This window comes from Meriones unguiculatus, chromosome 15 (genome assembly GCF_030254825.1).
Source record: "Meriones unguiculatus strain TT.TT164.6M chromosome 15, Bangor_MerUng_6.1, whole genome shotgun sequence".
In the NCBI taxonomy this organism is placed as follows: Eukaryota; Metazoa; Chordata; class Mammalia; order Rodentia; family Muridae; genus Meriones; species Meriones unguiculatus.
The window spans coordinates 932600-953160 of record NC_083362.1 but is presented as its reverse complement, the minus strand read 5'-3'; the positions used below and the strand labels follow the sequence as shown (position 1 = coordinate 953160).

Below are 20561 nucleotides of genomic sequence, written 5' to 3'. Positions count from 1 at the left end.
AGGTGACGGGTGAGGTGACAGGTGAGAGGTGACAGGTGAGGTGACGGGTGAGGTGACGGGGGTGAGGTGACAGGTGAGAGGTGACGGGTGAGGTGACGGGGGTGAGGTGACAGGTGAGAGGTGACGGGTGAGGTGACAGGTGAGAGGTGACAGGTGAGGTGACGGGTGAGGTGACGGGGGTGAGGTGACAGGTGAGAGGTGACGGGTGAGGTGACGGGTGAGGTGACGGGTGAGGTGACAGGGGTGAGGTGACAGGTGAGAGGTGACAGGTGAGGTGACAGGGGTGAGGTGATGGGTGAGGTGACGGGTGAGGTGACAGGGGTGAGGTGACAGGTGAGAGGTGACAGGTGAGGTGACAGGGGTGAGGTGATGGGTGAGGTGACGGGTGAGGTGACAGGGGTGAGGTGACAGGTGAGGTGACAGGGGTGAGGTGACGGGTGAGGTGACGGGTGAGGTGACGGGTGAGGTGACAGGGGTGAGGTGACAGGGGTGAGGTGACAGGGGTGAGGTGACAGGTGAGAGGTGACAGGTGAGGTGACAGGGGTGAGGTGACGGGTGAGGTGACAGGGGTGAGGTGACGGGTGAGGTGACGGGTGAGGTGACAGGGGTGAGGTGACAGGTGAGAGGTGACAGGTGAGGTGACAGGTGAGGTGACAGGGGTGAGGTGACAGGGGTGAGGTGACAGGTGAGGTGACGGGTGAGGTGACAGGTGAGAGGTGACGGGTGAGGTGACAGGGGTGAGGTGACGGGTGAGGTGACAGGGGTGAGGTGACGGGTGAGGTGACAGGGGTGAGGTGACAGGTGAGGTGACAGGTGAGAGGTGACGGGTGAGGTGACAGGGGTGAGGTGACAGGGGTGAGGTGACGGGTGAGGTGACAGGGGTGAGGTGACAGGGGTGAGGTGACAGGTGAGAGGTGACGGGTGAGGTGACAGGGGTGAGGTGACGGGTGAGGTGACGGGTGAGGTGACGGGTGAGGTGACAGGGGTGAGGTGACGGGTGAGGTGACAGGGGTGAGGTGACGGGTGAGGTGACGGGTGAGGTGACAGGTGTGAGGTGACAGGTGTGAGGTGACAGGGGTGAGGTGACGGGTGAGGTGACAGGTGTGAGGTGACAGGGGTGAGGTGACAGGTGTGAGGTGACAGGGGTGAGGTGACAGGGGTGAGGTGACGGGTGAGGTGACAGGGGTGAGGTGACGGGTGTGAGGTGACGGGTGTGAGGTGACGGGTGAGGTGACAGGGGTGAGGTGACAGGGGTGAGGTGATGGGTGAGGTGACAGGGGTGAGGTGACGGGTGAGGTGACAGGGGTGAGGTGACGGGTGAGGTGACGGGTGAGGTGACGGGTGTGAGGTGACGGGTGTGAGGTGACGGGTGAGGTGACAGGGGTGAGGTGACAGGGGTGAGGTGACGGGTGAGGTGACGGGGGTGAGGTGACGGGGGTGAGGTGACGGGGGTGAGGTGACGGGTGAGGTGACGGGTGAGGTGACGGGTGAGGTGACAGGGGTGAGGTGACAGGGGTGAGGTGACGGGTGAGGTGACAGGGGTGAGGTGATGGGTGAGGTGACAGGGGTGAGGTGACAGGGGAGAGGTGACGGGTGTGAGGTGACGGGTGTGAGGTGACAGGGGTGAGGTGACAGGGGTGAGGTGACAGGGGTGAGGTGACGGGTGAGGTGACAGGCGTGAGGTGACAGGCGTGAGGTGACAGGCGTGAGGTGACAGGGGTGAGGTGACAGGTGTGAGGTGACAGGTGTGAGGTGACAGGGGTGAGGTGACAGGGGTGAGGTGACAGGGGTGAGGTGACAGGGGTGAGGTGACGGATGAGGTGACAGGGGTGAGGTGACAGGCCTGAGGTGACAGGCCTGAGGTGACAGGCGTGAAGTGACAGGTGAGGTGACAGGTGTGAGGTGACAGGTGTGAGGTGACAGGGGTGAGGTGACAGGTGAGGTGACAGGGGTGAGGTGACAGGGGTGAGGTGACAGGGGTGAGGTGACAGGTGAGGTGACAGGGGTGAGGTGACAGGGGTGAGGTGACGGGTGAGGTGACGGGTGTGAGGTGACGGGTGAGGTGACAGGGGTGAGGTGACAGGGGTGAGGTGACGGGTGTGAGGTGACAGGGGTGAGGTGACAGGGGTGAGGTGACGGGTGAGGTGACAGGCGTGAGGTGACGGGTGAGGTGACAGGCCTGAGGTGACAGGCCTGAGGTGACAGGCCTGAGGTGACAGGCCTGAGGTGACAGGCCTGAGGTGGAAGCTCAGCTGGGATTTCATCTCCCTGGCGGCTGCGGAGCCGAGCGTTTCTTTAGGGCTTCTCTGCCCTTGAGGCTCCTTGTTGAGCCTTCTGCGTCTGCGCGGGGCTGAAGTGGCGTTTGGCTGGGTGGGGCCTCCTGTTTTGGGTTCTTCATGGTTCTGGGTGTCAGCCTCCGGGCGGCTGTGGCGCTGGGGAAGGCCCTTTCCCAGCCTTCGGGCTGGCGGCGCCCTGGCCTTGCAGGGGCGGCTCAGTTTCCCCAGGCCCACTCCTTCCTGGTCTCAGGCCCGAGCTGCGCTGTGCAGGGCGACGTCTCCTGGGCCGAGGCATTCAGGCCGCTCCCGCGCGCTCTCCTGCCGGTTCCGGGCGCCTGGCTCTGGGCTGAGCTCGTGTGTGGGCTCGTGTGTGAGCTCGTGTGTGGGCTCGTGTGTGGGCTCGTGTGTGGGCTCGTGTGTGAGCTCGTGTGTGGGCTCGTGTGTGAGCTCGTGTGTGGGCTCGTGTGTGGGCTCGTGTGTGGGCTCGTGTGTGGGCTCGTGTGTGGGCTCGTGTGTGGGCTCGTGTGTGGGCTCGTGTGTGGGCTCGTGTGTGGGCTCGTGTGTGAGCTAGTGTGTGGGCTCGTGTGTGGGCTCGTGTGTGGGCTCGTGTGTGAGCTAGTGTGTGAGCTCGTGTGTGAGCTCGTGTGTGAGCTCGTGTGTGAGCTAGTGTGTGAGCTCGTGTGTGGGCTCGTGTGTGGGCTCGTGTGTGGGCTCGTGTGTGGGCTCGTGTGTGGGCTCGTGTGTGGGCTCGTGTGTGAGCTCGTGTGTGGGCTCGTGTGTGAGCTAGTGTGTGGGCTCGTGTGTGGGCTCGTGTGTGGGCTCGTGTGTGAGCTAGTGTGTGAGCTCGTGTGTGGGCTCGTGTGTGAGCTCGTGTGTGAGCTCGTGTGTGGGCTCGTGTGTGAGCTCGTGTGTGAGCTCGTGTGTGGGCTCGTGTGTGGGCTCGTGTGTGAGCTAGTGTGTGAGCTCGTGTGTGGGCTCGTGTGTGAGCTCGTGTGTGAGCTCGTGTGTGGGCTCGTGTGTGGGCTCGTGTGTGAGCTAGTGTGTGAGCTCGTGTGTGAGCTCGTGTGTGGGCTCGTGTGTGGGCTCGTGTGTGGGCTCGTGTGTGGGCTCGTGTGTGAGCTCGTGTGTGGGCTCGTGTGTGGGCTCGTGTGTGAGCTAGTGTGTGAGCTCGTGTGTGGGCTCGTGTGTGAGCTCGTGTGTGAGCTCGTGTGTGGGCTCGTGTGTGGGCTCGTGTGTGAGCTAGTGTGTGAGCTCGTGTGTGAGCTCGTGTGTGGGCTCGTGTGTGGGCTCGTGTGTGGGCTCGTGTGTGGGCTCGTGTGTGAGCTCGTGTGTGGGCTCGTGTGTGGGCTCGTGTGTGAGGTGCCCTCAGAGGCAAGAACAGGACACTGGCACCTGGGCTGGAGCTCAGGCAGCTGTGAGCCGCCCGTGGGCGCCGGGACCGCCCCGGTCCTGGAGGGCCACACCCTCTGCTGGCACGCGGCCTCCCGAGGTGGGGTCTGCGGCCTCCCGAGGTGGGGTCTGCGGCCTCCCGAGGTGGGGTCTGCGGCCAGCGCGGGCTCCCTGACTGCGGGCTCCCTGACTGCGGGCTCCCTGACTGACTGCGGGCTCCCTGACTGACTGCGGGCTCCCTGACTGACTGCGGGCTCCCTGACTGACTGCGGGCTCCCTGACTGCGGGCTCCCTGACTGACTGCGGGCTCCCTGACTGCGGGCTCCCTGACTGACTGCGGGCTCCCTGACTGACTGCGGGCTCCCTGACTGCGGGCTCCCTGACTGCGGGCTCCCTGACTGCGGGCTCCCTGACTGACTGCGGGCTCCCTGACTGACTGCGGGCTCCCTGACTGACTGCGGGCTCCCTGACTGACTGCGGGCTCCCTGACTGCGGGCTCCCTGACTGCGGGCTCCCTGACTGCGGGCCCCCTGACTGACTGCGGGCTCCCTGACTGCGGGCTCCCTGACTGACTGCGGGCTCCCTGACTGCGGGCTCCCTGACTGACTGCGGGCTCCCTGACTGACTGCGGGCTCCCTGACTGACTGCGGGCTCCCTGACTGACTGCGGGCTCCCTGACTGACTGCGGGCCCCCTGACTGACTGCGGGCTCCCTGACTGACTGCGGGCTCCCTGACTGACTGCGGGCTCCCTGACTGACTGCGGGCTCCCTGACTGCGGGCTCCCTGACTGACTGCGGGCCCCCTGACTGACTGCGGGCTCCCTGACTGACTGCGGGCTCCCTGACTGACTGCGGGCTCCCTGACTGACTGCGGGCTCCCTGACTGCGGGCTCCCTGACTGACTGCGGGCTCCCTGACTGACTGCGGGCTCCCTGACTGCGGGCTCCCTGACTGACTGCGGGCTCCCTGACTGACTGCGGGCTCCCTGACTGACTGCGGGCCCCCTGACGGCGCTGCGGGCTCCCTGACTGACTGCGGGCTCCCTGACTGACTGCGGGCTCCCTGACTGACTGCGGGCTCCCTGACTGCGGGCTCCCTGACTGACTGCGGGCTCCCTGACTGCGGGCTCCCTGACTGACTGCGGGCTCCCTGACGGCGCTGGCGGGCTGGCGGGGGCCTCAAGCCGGCTCCCCTTCCCGGAGCTGGGTGAGTCACCTCCCCGCTCTTATTTGCATGATGAGGGCCCTGGGCTTCACTTTACGCAAGCGCTCTGTGGGGCGCCTCCCCGACCCCTTTTCTTGTTCTGAGGCAGGGTCTCCGGAAACCCTGCTGGCCTCGGGCCGCTGGCCAGTGAGGAGAACCCCGCCGCGAGGCTGGCGAGGCCGGCGAGGCTGGCGAGGCTGGCGCGAGGCTGGCGAGGCTGGCGAGGCTGGCGCGAGGCTGGCGAGGCTGGCGAGGCTGGCGAGGCTGGCGAGGCTGGCGAGGCTGGCGCGAGGCTGGCGAGGCTGGCGCGAGGCTGGCGAGGCTGGCGAGGCTGGCGAGGCTGGCGCGAGGCTGGCGAGGCTGGCGCGAGGCTGGCGAGGCTGGCGAGGCTGGCGCGAGGCCGGCGAGGCTGGCGAGGCCGGCGAGGCTGGCGCGAGGCTGGCGAGGCTGGCGAGGCTGGCGAGGCTGGCGCGAGGCTGGCGAGGCTGGCGAGGCTGGCGAGGCTGGCGCGAGGCTGGCGAGGCTGGCGCGAGGCTGGCGAGGCCGGCGAGGCTGGCGAGGCTGGCGCGAGGCTGGCGAGGCTGGCGCGAGGCTGGCGAGGCTGGCGAGGCTGGCGCGAGGCCGGCGAGGCCGGCGAGGCCGGCGAGGCTGGCGAGGCCGGCGAGGCTGGCGAGGCTGGCGAGGCTGGCGAGGCTGGCGCGAGGCTGGCGAGGCTGGCGAGGCTGGCGAGGCTGGCGCGAGGCTGGCGAGGCTGGCGAGGCTGGCGAGGCTGGCGCGAGGCTGGCGAGGCTGGCGAGGCTGGCGAGGCTGGCGCGAGGCTGGCGAGGCTGGCGAGGCTGGCGCGAGGCTGGCGAGGCTGGCGAGGCTGGCGAGGCTCTGCGGCTTTGTTTCCTCGCGGGGTTATTTACTTTCCTGCTGCTCACAGCGCCCTGCCGGCCGCGCCGGGGCTGGGATGCGCTTTTGCAGCCCGGCCTGCCTGGATTTGTGCAGTTGCTGTTAGCAGTCCCCGGGAGGGAAGGTGGGGCAGTCGCCGTCTGGTCAACACAGAAGCAGAGAGAGCTTAGGGCGTCGTGGGTGCTGGCAATAGGAGACATCAAGAACAAAGCAAGTGTCACTGGACAGCTGTGCCCTAACCCAGCGGTCACCATGTCCCCCATCCCAAAAGAGAAGGCAGGAAGCAGGAAGTGTTAAAGAAAACGGAATTTACTCCTCGTTTGGCCACATAAGACCGAGGGGGAGCCTGACTTTCCTCTGCTCGCCTGTGGTAGTCCTGTCAGGAATCTGTGAAGCTGAGACGCGGCTGCTAGCAGACAGGGCTGTGTGGACACGAGCCTGCACTCCCAGCGCTGGGGACACTGAGGCAGGACGATCTTGACTGTCCCCCACCCCAGGCAGGGTCTCTCTGTGTAGCCTCGGCCGCCCTGGAACTCGCTCTGCCGACCAGGCTGGCCTCGAGCTCACAGTGAGGTATGTGCTGGGCAAGACCTCTCCCAGCCCATCCCTCCCTCCTCCACCTTCCTGCCTCAGCCTCCCGCACGCCTGAGCTGCTGCCCACCCCCTTCCGCGTGCTGACGAGGGGCCCAGAGCTTCGCAGCCACTGGGTGCTATGAGGAATTACACGATGCCACAGATCTGGGGGGGAGGGGCCTGGGGAGGGTAGAGGCAGTGAGTGTGCCATGAGGGCAAGGGTGGGGGGGGGCGAAGCTGGGACAGAGAGACCGGCAGGGCTGGGGTGGCAGAGGTCCTTTTCTCCCCCATCCCCACCTCCCGCACACCTGGCGCCCTGGGTGGAGGTGATGACAGAAGACGTTGCCAGGTTCGAGGGCCCCTAACGAGCTGTACCCGCCCACCCAGCCTCAAGCTGGCGATCCTCCTGACCCAGCCACCTGCCCACCCCTCTCATGTCCCACTGGGTTGGGGAGGATCTGGTTGATTTGTCCTTGATGTGGGGGTCCTGGGGTTGGCCCCAAGCAACAGAGAGCAGTTTCCCCTGGGAGCGGGCACAGAGCTGAGAAGCAGTCTGTGACACTGCGGCTCCAGAAGGCGCTGCCTCTGGGAGGGGAGGGGAGCAAATGGGGGGCGCAGGAGGAGGCAGCCGGGCAGTGTCCTTTGACCAAGAGGGCGAAGAAGAAGAGGCATTTGGTGGGAGGATTCCTCCATCAGGCAAGACAAGTTATTTTACTAAGACTCTCTCTCTTAAATTTTTTTAAAAAATTTTTATTCTTTACCAACATTTCACCTCGACCACAGTTTTCCCTATGTCCGTTCCTCCTCTGTCCCCCTTAAAAGACAAAACAAAGAGCAGGCCTCCAAGGAACAGAGCTGAACACGGGGGAACAAATCACAGGACTAGACACAGGCTGGAGGAGGCAGCGCGGCAGGAAAGGGCTCACGAGCGGGGTGGGGGCAGAGACACCCGCTCCCACGGTTAGGGTCACACAAGGCCAGCTCGGCACCACCCGCGTCTGCAGAGACAGCTGCAGTCTGCCGGCCCAGCGCACCCAGCCGAGCTGGTCCCTGAACTTCCTCTCTGTCTGCCCTCCAGCCCTGGCCCTCTCTCTCTCTCTCTCTCTCTCTCTGCCCTCCAGCCCTCGGCCCTCTCTCTCTCTCTCTCTCTGCCCTCCAGCCCCCCGGCTGCCTTCCTGCACACACACACACACACACACACCCCAAGGGAGGCCCAACACCGTCCTGGCAGCTGGCCGCTCCCCCCTCTCACCCCGGTTAGGCTGAACAAGACACACCTTAGCTCAGGGAGGAAAGATGGAGAAAATCAAACACTTACTAACTTTTTCTTTCTTTAAGGTCGAGACAGGTGTCTCAGTGGTGAAACATTTGCCTAACAGGAAACCAAACCAAACATAAAAACAAACACCAACCAACCAACCAAAAAACGCAAACGAAAAGCAAACCAGGCGTGGCAGCACAGCCTGTCACCCCAGCCACGTGGGCGGCTAAAGCAGGTGGACTGAAAGTCCAGGGCCAGCCTGGGGTTCACAGCAAGTTTCAGGCCAGTCAAGGTAACCAGGGGAAAAGGGTGTGGCCGACACAGACACCGCCCGCCTTCCTTTTCCCAGCACTAGGATTGACCCATGTCGCCACACGGGATGTCTCTCGGTCACTGTTAGGCCCTGACAGAGCTGTGGGACAGAGCTGTTCTCCGTCACCACAGGCAGCCCCGTTTCCGGGGCCCCTAGGACAGTCACACAGAGGTGAATGTCCATCCGTGCCCTGTAGGCGCTGCGTGCCAGCCCCGGCTTCTGGATCTTGTGCTTTGCAGAACAGTGAAGGATGCAAACCCAACAGCCATTCAGAGTGATTCAGGCAGAGTGTAAAAATGCCCAAGGCTGTAGGAATTATAAACCGTGAATTACAAATGCATGTAAAAGGCTGACACATGGCATACAGTTTCCTTTCCCTTTGAGGTTTGGTTTTGTTTTGTTTAGAGTACTAAGAAGTGAACACAGGACAAGAGCTCCACCACTGAGCCACACCCAGCCCCTCACTGAGGGATTCTAGGCAGGGGCTACACCACTGAGCCACACCCAGCCCCTCACTGAGGGATTCTAGGCAGGGGCTACACCACTGAGCCACACTCAGCCCCTCACTGAGGGATTCTAGGCAGGGGGCCTACCACTGAGCCACACTCAGCCCCTCACTGGGGGTTTCTAGGCAGGGGCTCTACCACTGAGCCACACCCCAGCCCCTCATTGGGGGATTCTAGGCAGGGGCTCTACCACTGAGCCACACCCCAGCCCCTCACTGGGGGATTCTAGGCAGAGGCTACACCACTGAGCCACACCCCAGCCCCTCACTGGGGAATTCTAAGCAGGGGCTATACCACTGAGCCACACCCCAGCCCCTCACTGGGGGACTCTAGGCAGGGGCTCTACCACTGAGCCACACCCCAGCCCCTCACTGGGATATTCTTTTCAGGTACCCTCCCTCCGAGCTGGCTGTCTCCTAGCCAGTGAGTCTCTTTTCCGTGGCCTTTCCTTCTCTCTGGCCATCAGCCCAGAGGCACCAGTGTGAATAGCTGTGTTCCATGGGAGAAGGTGCTGCAAGTCCCGAGCCACAGGGCCACGGCAGGCGGGGCTGCACGGCCACGGGGGCATGGCAGGCAGAGCTGTCATCTGCCCTGGCTGTGGGGCAAAGGACAGAGGGGAGGACCACCGGACTCCTGCAGCAGCCACAGTCTTCCAGCAAGGGCGTGTAAGCATCTAGCGAGGAAAAACACAGGGAGACTGGGCCATGGAGTCGAGGGGTTCCCGAGGCTCTTCGGGGGATTCTAGGGCTAAATTCAACATAAAGAATGAGGAAGACGGGCTGAGGACACACGGTGGGTGTGAGCCATGAGGTGAACAAAAGTGTGAATCCAGGGACTGTGCCTGACACTCACAGACTATGATGAGAGACAGTACATGAAATTCACTATGAGGAAGGAGCGGGGACCGCTGGGCTAGGGCAGTGAACAGAGCTCATCTATCTTTGCCACCTGTCACGCCACACTCCCAACTACCCAAGTGGTGAAAGATATCATATCACGGACATAGCTGACCAAACACAACAGAAGCTCCAGGAGAGGAAGGGGATCAGGGCGTTAGCTGGTAAACATGACCCGGTATCCTAAACGGGAAAGAAAGCCCAGTGCTTTAATCTGGAGGCAAAGCAAGAATATTACTTCCTCAAGAAGAAAAAACACAGGCATGACGACAGATTAATGAATCACCCTCCTCTCTGGTTTCTTCATCATTGCAGGTAGGACGACTCCTCCTGAGACAACTCCAACCTCCCCCGGAGGCCCGAGTACGACCCAGGGAACTCAATCCGCTCAGACCACGCAAACGACAGGCTTCACACTGGAGTCTACACTCACCCCAGGCGGCTCGGTTTCCACAGGAACCACTGCACCCCAGGACACCTCCTTACCCACAGCCCTCACCGACGAACCTACAACCTCTCCAGCCAGCCACGTTTCCACAGGTGTAACCCAACCATCTGAGAGTTCTCACACAACAGGCTTCACTCAGGAGACTACAGTCATCCCCACAGGCTCCCTTCCCACAGAAACACATGGAACTCCGGAGACCTTGACCTCCACGGCCCTGACTGACCAATCTACCACCTCACCCGTCCTCCCAAAATCAACACCAGAAAGTCCAGCGACTCAGACCTGGCCAACAGTGTTCTCTCCGGGGTCGACGACCTCGCCAACAGGCTCAGGGTCCACGCACACTGCTGTGACTCCTGAGAACACTCACACCACATCTCGGCAGGAGGCAGCAACAACCTCCCCAGGAGGCCCGATTTCCACTCCTGGAAGTCAGCCCACTGACACGGCCCACACAACAACCTCCTCTGGTGAAACAGGCACTTCACAAAGCACAGCAGGTTCCCCTTCAACCGCCGTCTCCCCCGACGCCACCCTCAGCTCAGCCTTCACCCAGACACCCACACAGTCTCCAAGCAGCCTGTTCCCAACAGCAGCAACTCAAACAACGGAGACCTCCCAAACAGTCGTCACCCAGGACACTACACCCTTCCAAACCAGCTCAGGGTCCACAGGAACAGCGGCGCCTCCTGAGACCTCCTACACCTCAGCTGCGCCTGAGCCATCTTCCACCGCCCCAAGAGTCTCCATTTCAACACAAGCAACTGAAGGAGCCGACACGTCACCAACAGTCGCCACTCACGGATCCACAGCCTCCCCTACAGGCTCAGGGTCCACCGAGAGAACTGCGTCTCCTGAGAACACCCACACCCCATCTCAACCTGAGGCAACTCCAACCTCCCCCGGAGGCCCGAGTACGACCCAGGGAACTCAATCCGCTCAGACCACGCAAACGACAGGCTTCACACTGGAGTCTACACTCACCCCAGGCGGCTCGGTTTCCACAGGAACCACTGCACCCCAGGACACTTCCTTACCCACAGCCCTCACCGACGAACCTACAGCCTCTCCAGCCAGCCACGTTTCCACAGGTGTAACCCAACCATCTGAGAGTTCTCACACAACAGGCTTCACTCAGGAGACTACAGTCATCCCCACAGGCTCCCTTCCCACAGAAACACACGGAACTCCTGAGACCTTGACCTCCACGGCCCTGACTGACCAATCTACCACCTCACCCGTCCTCCCAAAATCAACACCAGAAAGTCCAGGGACTCAGACCTGGCCAACAGTGTTCTCTCCGGGGTCGACGACCTCGCCAACAGGCTCAGGGTCCACGCACACTGCTGTGACTCCTGAGAACACTCACACCACATCTCGGCAGGAGGCAGCAACAACCTCCCCAGGAGGCCCGATTTCCACTCCTGGAAGTCAGCCCACTGACACGGCCCACACAACAACCTCCTCTGGTGAAACAGGCACTTCACAAAGCACAGCAGGTTCCCCTTCAACCGCCGTCTCCCCCGACGCCACCCTCAGCTCAGCCTTCACCCAGACACCCACACAGTCTCCAAGCAGCCTGTTCCCAACAGCAGCAACTCAAACAACGGAGACCTCCCAAACAGTCGTCACCCAGGACACTACACCCTTCCAAACCAGCTCAGGGTCCACAGGAACAGCGGCGCCTCCTGAGACCTCCTACACCTCAGCTGCGCCTGAGCCATCTTCCACCGCCCCAAGAGTCTCCATTTCAACACAAGCAACTGAAGGAGCCGACACGTCACCAACAGTCGCCACTCACGGATCCAAAGCCTCCCCTACAGGCTCAGGGTCCACCGAGAGAACTGCGTCTCCTGAGAACACCCACACCCCATCTCAACCTGAGGCAACTCCAACCTCCCCCGGAGGCCCGAGTACGACCCAGGGAACTCAATCCGCTCAGACCACGCAAACGACAGGCTTCACACTGGAGTCTACACTCACCCCAGGCGGCTCGGTTTCCACAGGAACCACTGCACCCCAGGACACCTCCTTACCCACAGCCCTCACCGACGAACCTACAGCCTCTCCAGCCAGCCACGTTTCCACAGGTGTAACCCAACCATCTGAGAGTTCTCACACAACAGGCTTCACTCAGGAGACTACAGTCATCCCCACAGGCTCCCTTCCCACAGAAACACACGGAACTCCTGAGACCTTGACCTCCACGGCCCTGACTGACCAATCTACCACCTCACCCGTCCTCCCAAAATCAACACCAGAAAGTCCAGGGACTCAGACCTGGCCAACAGTGTTCTCTCCGGGGTCGACGACCTCGCCAACAGGCTCAGGGTCCACGCACACTGCTGTGACTCCTGAGAACACTCACACCACATCTCGGCAGGAGGCAGCAACAACCTCCCCAGGAGGCCCGATTTCCACTCCTGGAAGTCAGCCCACTGACACGGCCCACACAACAACCTCCTCTGGTGAAACAGGCACTTCACAAAGCACAGCAGGTTCCCCTTCAACCGCCGTCTCCCCCGACGCCACCCTCAGCTCAGCCTTCACCCAGACACCCACACAGTCTCCAAGCAGCCTGTTCCCAACAGCAGCAACTCAAACAACGGAGACCTCCCAAACAGTCGTCACCCAGGACACTACACCCTTCCAAACCAGCTCAGGGTCCACAGGAACAGCGGCGCCTCCTGAGACCTCCTACACCTCAGCTGCGCCTGAGCCATCTTCCACCGCCCCAAGAGTCTCCATTTCAACACAAGCAACTGAAGGAGCCGACACGTCACCAACAGTCGCCACTCACGGATCCACAGCCTCCCCTACAGGCTCAGGGTCCACCGAGAGAACTGCGTCTCCTGAGAACACCCACACCCCATCTCAACCTGAGGCAACTCCAACCTCCCCCGGAGGCCCGAGTACGACCCAGGGAACTCAATCCGCTCAGACCACGCAAACGACAGGCTTCACACTGGAGTCTACACTCACCGGAGGCGGCTCGGTTTCCATAGGAACCACTGCACCCCAGGACACCTCCTTACCTACAGCCTCACCAGCCAGCCACGTTTCCACAGGCGTAACCCAACCATCTGAGAGTTCTCACACAACACGCTTCACTCAGGAGACTACAGTCATCCCCACAGGCTCCCTTCCCACAGAAACACACGGAACTCCTGAGACCTTGACCTCCACGGCCCTGACTGACCAATCTACCACCTCACCCGTCCTCCCAAAATCAACACCAGAAAGTCCAGCGACTCAGACCTGGCCAACAGTGTTCTCTCCGGGGTCGACGACCTCGCCAACAGGCTCAGGGTCCACGCACACTGCTGTGACTCCTGAGAACACTCACACCACATCTCGGCAGGAGGCAGCAACAACCTCCCCAGGAGGCCCGATTTCCACTCCTGGAAGTCAGCCCACTGACACGGCCCACACAACAACCTCCTCTGGTGAAACAGGCACTTCACAAAGCACAGCAGGTTCCCCTTCAACCGCCGTCTCCCCCGACGCCACCCTCAGCTCAGCCTTCACCCAGACACCCACACAGTCTCCAAGCAGCCTGTTCCCAACAGCAGCAACTCAAACAACGGAGACCTCCCAAACAGTCGTCACCCAGGACACTACACCCTTCCAAACCAGCTCAGGGTCCACAGGAACAGCGGCGCCTCCTGAGACCTCCTACACCTCAGCTGCGCCTGAGCCATCTTCCACCGCCCCAAGAGTCTCCATTTCAACACAAGCAACTGAAGGAGCCGACACGTCACCAACAGTCGCCACTCACGGATCCACAGCCTCCCCTACAGGCTCAGGGTCCACCGAGAGAACTGCGTCTCCTGAGAACACCCACACCCCATCTCAACCTGAGGCAACTCCAACCTCCCCCGGAGGCCCGAGTACGACCCAGGGAACTCAATCCGCTCAGACCACGCAAACGACAGGCTTCACACTGGAGTCTACACTCACCCCAGGCGGCTCGGTTTCCACAGGAACCACTGCACCCCAGGACACCTCCTTACCCACAGCCCTCACCGACGAACCTACAGCCTCTCCAGCCAGCCACGTTTCCACAGGTGTAACCCAACCATCTGAGAGTTCTCACACAACAGGCTTCACTCAGGAGACTACAGTCATCCCCACAGGCTCCCTTCCCACAGAAACACACGGAACTCTTGAGACCTTGACCTCCACGGCCCTGACTGACCAATCTACCACCTCACCCGTCCTCCCAAAATCAACACCAGAAAGTCCAGGGACTCAGACCTGGCCAACAGTGTTCTCTCCGGGGTCGACGACCTCGCCAACAGGCTCAGGGTCCACGCACACTGCTGTGACTCCTGAGAACACTCACACCACATCTCGGCAGGAGGCAGCAACAACCTCCCCAGGAGGCCCGATTTCCACTCCTGGAAGTCAGCCCACTGACACGGCCCACACAACAACCTCCTCTGGTGAAACAGGCACTTCACAAAGCACAGCAGGTTCCCCTTCAACCGCCGTCTCCCCCGACGCCACCCTCAGCTCAGCCTTCACCCAGACACCCACACAGTCTCCAAGCAGCCTGTTCCCAACAGCAGCAACTCAAACAACGGAGACCTCCCAAACAGTCGTCACCCAGGACACTACACCCTTCCAAACCAGCTCAGGGTCCACAGGAACAGCGGCGCCTCCTGAGACCTCCTACACCTCAGCTGCGCCTGAGCCATCTTCCACCGCCCCAAGAGTCTCCATTTCAACACAAGCAACTGAAGGAGCCGACACATCACCAACAGTCGCCACTCACGGATCCACAGCCTCCCCTACAGGCTCAGGGTCCACCGAGAGAACTGCGTCTCCTGAGAACACCCACACCCCATCTCAACCTGAGGCAACTCCAACCTCCCCCGGAGGCCCGAGTACGACCCAGGGAACTCAATCCGCTCAGACCACGCAAACGACAGGCTTCACACTGGAGTCTACACTCACCCCAGGCGGCTCGGTTTCCACAGGAACCACTGCACCCCAGGACACCTCCTTACCCACAGCCCTCACCGACGAACCTACAGCCTCTCCAGCCAGCCACGTTTCCACAGGTGTAACCCAACCATCTGAGAGTTCTCACACAACAGGCTTCACTCAGGAGACTACAGTCATCCCCACAGGCTCCCTTCCCACAGAAACACATGGAACTCCTGAGACCTTGACCTCCACGGCCCTGACTGACCAATCTACCACCTCACCCGTCCTCCCAAAATCAACACCAGAAAGTCCAGCGACTCAGACCTGGCCAACAGTGTTCTCTCCGGGGTCGACGACCTCGCCAACAGGCTCAGGGTCCACGCACACTGCTGTGACTCCTGAGAACACTCACACCACATCTCGGCAGGAGGCAGCAACAACCTCCCCAGGAGGCCCGATTTCCACTCCTGGAAGTCAGCCCACTGACACGGCCCACACAACAACCTCCTCTGGTGAAACAGGCACTTCACAAAGCACAGCAGGTTCCCCTTCAACCGCCGTCTCCCCCGACGCCACCCTCAGCTCAGCCTTCACCCAGACACCCACACAGTCTCCAAGCAGCCTGTTCCCAACAGCAGCAACTCAAACAACGGAGACCTCCCAAACAGTCGTCACCCAGGACACTACACCCTTCCAAACCAGCTCAGGGTCCACAGGAACAGCGGCGCCTCCTGAGACCTCCTACACCTCAGCTGCGCCTGAGCCATCTTCCACCACCCCAAGAGTCTCCATTTCAACACAAGCAACTGAAGGAGCCGACACATCACCAACAGTCGCCACTCACGGATCCACAGCCTCCCCTACAGGCTCAGGGTCCACCGAGAGAACTGCGTCTCCTGAGAACACCCACACCCCATCTCAACCTGAGGCAACTCCAACCTCCCCCGGAGGCCCGAGTACGACCCAGGGAACTCAATCCGCTCAGACCACGCAAACGACAGGCTTCACACTGGAGTCTACACTCACCCCAGGCGGCTCGGTTTCCATAGGAACCACTGCACCCCAGGACACCTCCTTACCTACAGCCTCACCAGCCAGCCACGTTTCCACAGGCGTAACCCAACCATCTGAGAGTTCTCACACAACACGCTTCACTCAGGAGACTACAGTCATCCCCACAGGCTCCCTTCCCACAGAAACACACGGAACTCCTGAGACCTTGACCTCCACGGCCCTGACTGACCAATCTACCACCTCACCCGTCCTCCCAAAATCAACACCAGAAAGTCCAGCGACTCAGACCTGGCCAACAGTGTTCTCTCCGGGGTCGACGACCTCGCCAACAGGCTCAGGGTCCACGCACACTGCTGTGACTCCTGAGAACACTCACACCACATCTCGGCAGGAGGCAGCAACAACCTCCCCAGGAGGCCCGATTTCCACTCCTGGAAGTCAGCCCACTGACACGGCCCACACAACAACCTCCTCTGGTGAAACAGGCACTTCACAAAGCACAGCAGGTTCCCCTTCAACCGCCGTCTCCCCCGACGCCACCCTCAGCTCAGCCTTCACCCAGACACCCACACAGTCTCCAAGCAGCCTGTTCCCAACAGCAGCAACTCAAACAACGGAGACCTCCCAAACAGTCGTCACCCAGGACACTACACCCTTCCAAACCAGCTCAGGGTCCACAGGAACAGCGGCGCCTCCTGAGACCTCCTACACCTCAGCTGCGCCTGAGCCATCTTCCACCGCCCCAAGAGTCTCCATTTCAACACAAGCAACTGAAGGAGCCGACACGTCACCAACAGTCGCCACTCACGGATCCACAGCCTCCCCTACAGGCTCAGGGTCCACCGAGAGAACTGCGTCTCCTGAGAACACCCACACCCCATCTCAACCTGAGGCAACTCCAACCTCCCCCGGAGGCCCGAGTACGACCCAGGGAACTCAATCCGCTCAGACCACGCAAACGACAGGCTTCACACTGGAGTCTACACTCACCGGAGGCGGCTCGGTTTCCATAGGAACCACTGCACCCCAGGACACCTCCTTGCCTACAGCCTCACCAGCCAGCCACGTTTCCACAGGCGTAACCCAACCATCTGAGAGTTCTCACACAACACGCTTCACTCAGGAGACTACAGTCATCCCCACAGGCTCCCTTCCCACAGAAACACACGGAACTCCTGAGACCTTGACCTCCACGGCCCTGACTGACCAATCTACCACCTCACCCGTCCTCCCAAAATCAACACCAGAAAGTCCAGCGACTCAGACCTGGCCAACAGTGTTCTCTCCGGGGTCGACGACCTCGCCAACAGGCTCAGGGTCCACGCACACTGCTGTGACTCCTGAGAACACTCACACCACATCTCGGCAGGAGGCAGCAACAACCTCCCCAGGAGGCCCGATTTCCACTCCTGGAAGTCAGCCCACTGACACGGCCCACACAACAACCTCCTCTGGTGAAACAGGCACTTCACAAAGCACAGCAGGTTCCCCTTCAACCGCCGTCTCCCCCGACGCCACCCTCAGCTCAGCCTTCACCCAGACACCCACACAGTCTCCAAGCAGCCTGTTCCCAACAGCAGCAACTCAAACAACGGAGACCTCCCAAACAGTCGTCACCCAGGACACTACACCCTTCCAAACCAGCTCAGGGTCCACAGGAACAGCGGCGCCTCCTGAGACCTCCTACACCTCAGCTGCGCCTGAGCCATCTTCCACCGCCCCAAGAGTCTCCATTTCAACACAAGCAACTGAAGGAGCCGACACGTCACCAACAGTCGCCACTCACGGATCCACAGCCTCCCCTACAGGCTCAGGGTCCACCGAGAGAACTGCGTCTCCTGAGAACACCCACACCCCATCTCAACCTGAGGCAACTCCAACCTCCCCCGGAGGCCCGAGTACGACCCAGGGAACTCAATCCGCTCAGACCACGCAAACGACAGGCTTCACACTGGAGTCTACACTCACCCCAGGCGGCTCGGTTTCCACAGGAACCACTGCACCCCAGGACACCTCCTTACCCACAGCCCTCACCGACGAACCTACAGCCTCTCCAGCCAGCCACGTTTCCACAGGTGTAACCCAACCATCTGAGAGTTCTCACACAACAGGCTTCACTCAGGAGACTACAGTCATCCCCACAGGCTCCCTTCCCACAGAAACACATGGAACTCCTGAGACCTTGACCTCCACGGCCCTGACTGACCAATCTACCACCTCACCCGTCCTCCCAAAATCAACACCAGAAAGTCCAGGGACTCAGACCTGGCCAACAGTGTTCTCTCCGGGGTCGACGACCTCGCCAACAGGCTCAGGGTCCACGCACACTGCTGTGACTCCTGAGAACACTCACACCACATCTCGGCAGGAGGCAGCAACAACCTCCCCAGGAGGCCCGATTTCCACTCCTGGAAGTCAGCCCACTGACACGGCCCACACAACAACCTCCTCTGGTGAAACAGGCACTTCACAAAGCACAGCAGGTTCCCCTTCAACCGCCGTCTCCCCCGACGCCACCCTCAGCTCAGCCTTCACCCAGACACCCACACAGTCTCCAAGCAGCCTGTTCCCAACAGCAGCAACTCAAACAACGGAGACCTCCCAAACAGTCGTCACCCAGGACACTACACCCTTCCAAACCAGCTCAGGGTCCACAGGAACAGCGGCGCCTCCTGAGACCTCCTACACCTCAGCTGCGCCTGAGCCATCTTCCACCGCCCCAAGAGTCTCCATTTCAACACAAGCAACTGAAGGAGCCGACACATCACCAACAGTCGCCACTCACGGATCCACAGCCTCCCCTACAGGCTCAGGGTCCACCGAGAGAACTGCGTCTCCTGAGAACACCCACACCCCATCTCAACCTGAGGCAACTCCAACCTCCCCCGGAGGCCCGAGTACGACCCAGGGAACTCAATCCGCTCAGACCACGCAAACGACAGGCTTCACACTGGAGTCTACACTCACCCCAGGCGGCTCGGTTTCCACAGGAACCACTGCACCCCAGGACACCTCCTTACCCACAGCCCTCACCGACGAACCTACAGCCTCTCCAGCCAGCCACGTTTCCACAGGTGTAACCCAACGATCTGAGAGTTCTCACACAACAGGCTTCACTCAGGAGACTACAGTCATCCCCACAGGCTCCCTTCCCACAGAAACACACGGAACTCCTGAGACCTTGACCTCCACGGCCCTGACTGACCAATCTACCACCTCACCCGTCCTCCCAAAATCAACACCAGAAAGTCCAGCGACTCAGACCTGGCCAACAGTGTTCTCTCCGGGGTCGACGACCTCGCCAACAGGCTCAGGGTCCACGCACACTGCTGTGACTCCTGAGAACACTCACACCACATCTCGGCAGGAGGCAGCAACAACCTCCCCAGGAGGCCCGATTTCCACTCCTGGAAGTCAGCCCACTGACACGGCCCACACAACAACCTCCTCTGGTGAAACAGGCACTTCACAAAGCACAGCAGGTTCCCCTTCAACCGCCGTCTCTCCCGACGCCACCCTCAGCTCAGCCTTCACCCAGACACCCACACAGTCTCCAAGCAGCCTGTTCCCAACAGCAGCAACTCAAACAACGGAGACCTCCCAAACAGTCGTCACCCAGGACACTACACCCTTCCAAACCAGCTCAGGGTCCACAGGAACAGCGGCGCCTCCTGAGACCTCCTACACCTCAGCTGCGCCTGAGCCATCTTCCACCACCCCAAGAGTCTCCATTTCAACACAAGCAACTGAAGGAGCCGACACATCACCAACAGTCGCCACTCACGGATCCACAGCCTCCCCTACAGGCTCAGGGTCCACCGAGAGAACTGCGTCTCCTGAGAACACCCACACCCCATCTCAACCTGAGGCAACTCCAACCTCCCCCGGAGGCCCGAGTACGACCCAGGGAACTCAATCCGCTCAGACCACGCAAACGACAGGCTTCACACTGGAGTCTACACTCACCGGAGGCGGCTCGGTTTCCATAGGAACCACTGCACCCCAGGACACCTCCTTACCTACAGCCTCACCAGCCAGCCACGTTTCCACAGGTGTAACCCAACCGTCTGAGAGTTCTCACACAACAGGCTTCACTCAGGAGACTACAGTCATCCCCACAGGCTCCCTTCCCACAGAAACACACGGAACTCCTGAGACCTTGACCTCCACGGCCCTGACTGACCAATCTACCACCTCACCCGTCCTCCCAAAATCAACACCAGAAAGTCCAGGGACTCAGACCTGGCCAACAGTGTTCTCTCCAGGGTCGACGACCTCGCCAACAGACTCAGGGTCCACGCACACTGCTGTGACTCCTGAGAACACTCACACCACATCTCGGCAGGAGGCAGCAACAACCTCCCCAGGAGGCCCGATTTCCACTCCTGGAAGTCAGCCCACTGACACGGCCCACACAACAACCTCCTCTGGTGAAACAGGCACTTCACAAAGCACAGCAGGTTCCCCTTCAACCGCCGTCTCCCCCGACGCCACCCTCAGCTCAGCCTTCACCCAGACACCCACACAGTCTCCAAGCAGCCTGTTCCCAACAGCAGCAACTCAAACAACGGAGACCTCCCAAACAGTCGTCACCCAGGACACTACACCCTTCCAAACCAGCTCAGGGTCCACAGGAACAGCGGCGCCTCCTGAGACCTCCTACACCTCAGCTGCGCCTGAGCCATCTTCCACCGCCCCAAGAGTCTCCATTTCAACACAAGCAACTGAAGGAGCCGACACATCACCAACAGTCGCCACTCACGGATCCACAGCCTCCCCTACAGGCTCAGGGTCCACCGAGAGAACTGCGTCTCCTGAGAACACCCACACCCCATCTCAACCTGAGGCAACTCCAA

The 20561-nt window shown here is 61.1% G+C and overlaps 1 protein-coding gene across 1 annotated transcript in view; it reads left to right on the top strand.

Moving 5' to 3' along the window:
• Positions 1 to 9119: 9119 nt before the first annotated feature.
• The window catches only part of Muc12 (mucin 12, cell surface associated), a 33339-nt gene continuing 21897 nt past the window's right edge, over positions 9120 to 20561 (top strand). Inside the window, exon 1 of the mRNA XM_060368595.1 lies at positions 9120 to 9207. Within this exon, the coding sequence (XP_060224578.1) occupies positions 9120 to 9207 (88 nt within the window). The remainder of the gene's footprint in view (positions 9208 to 20561) is intronic.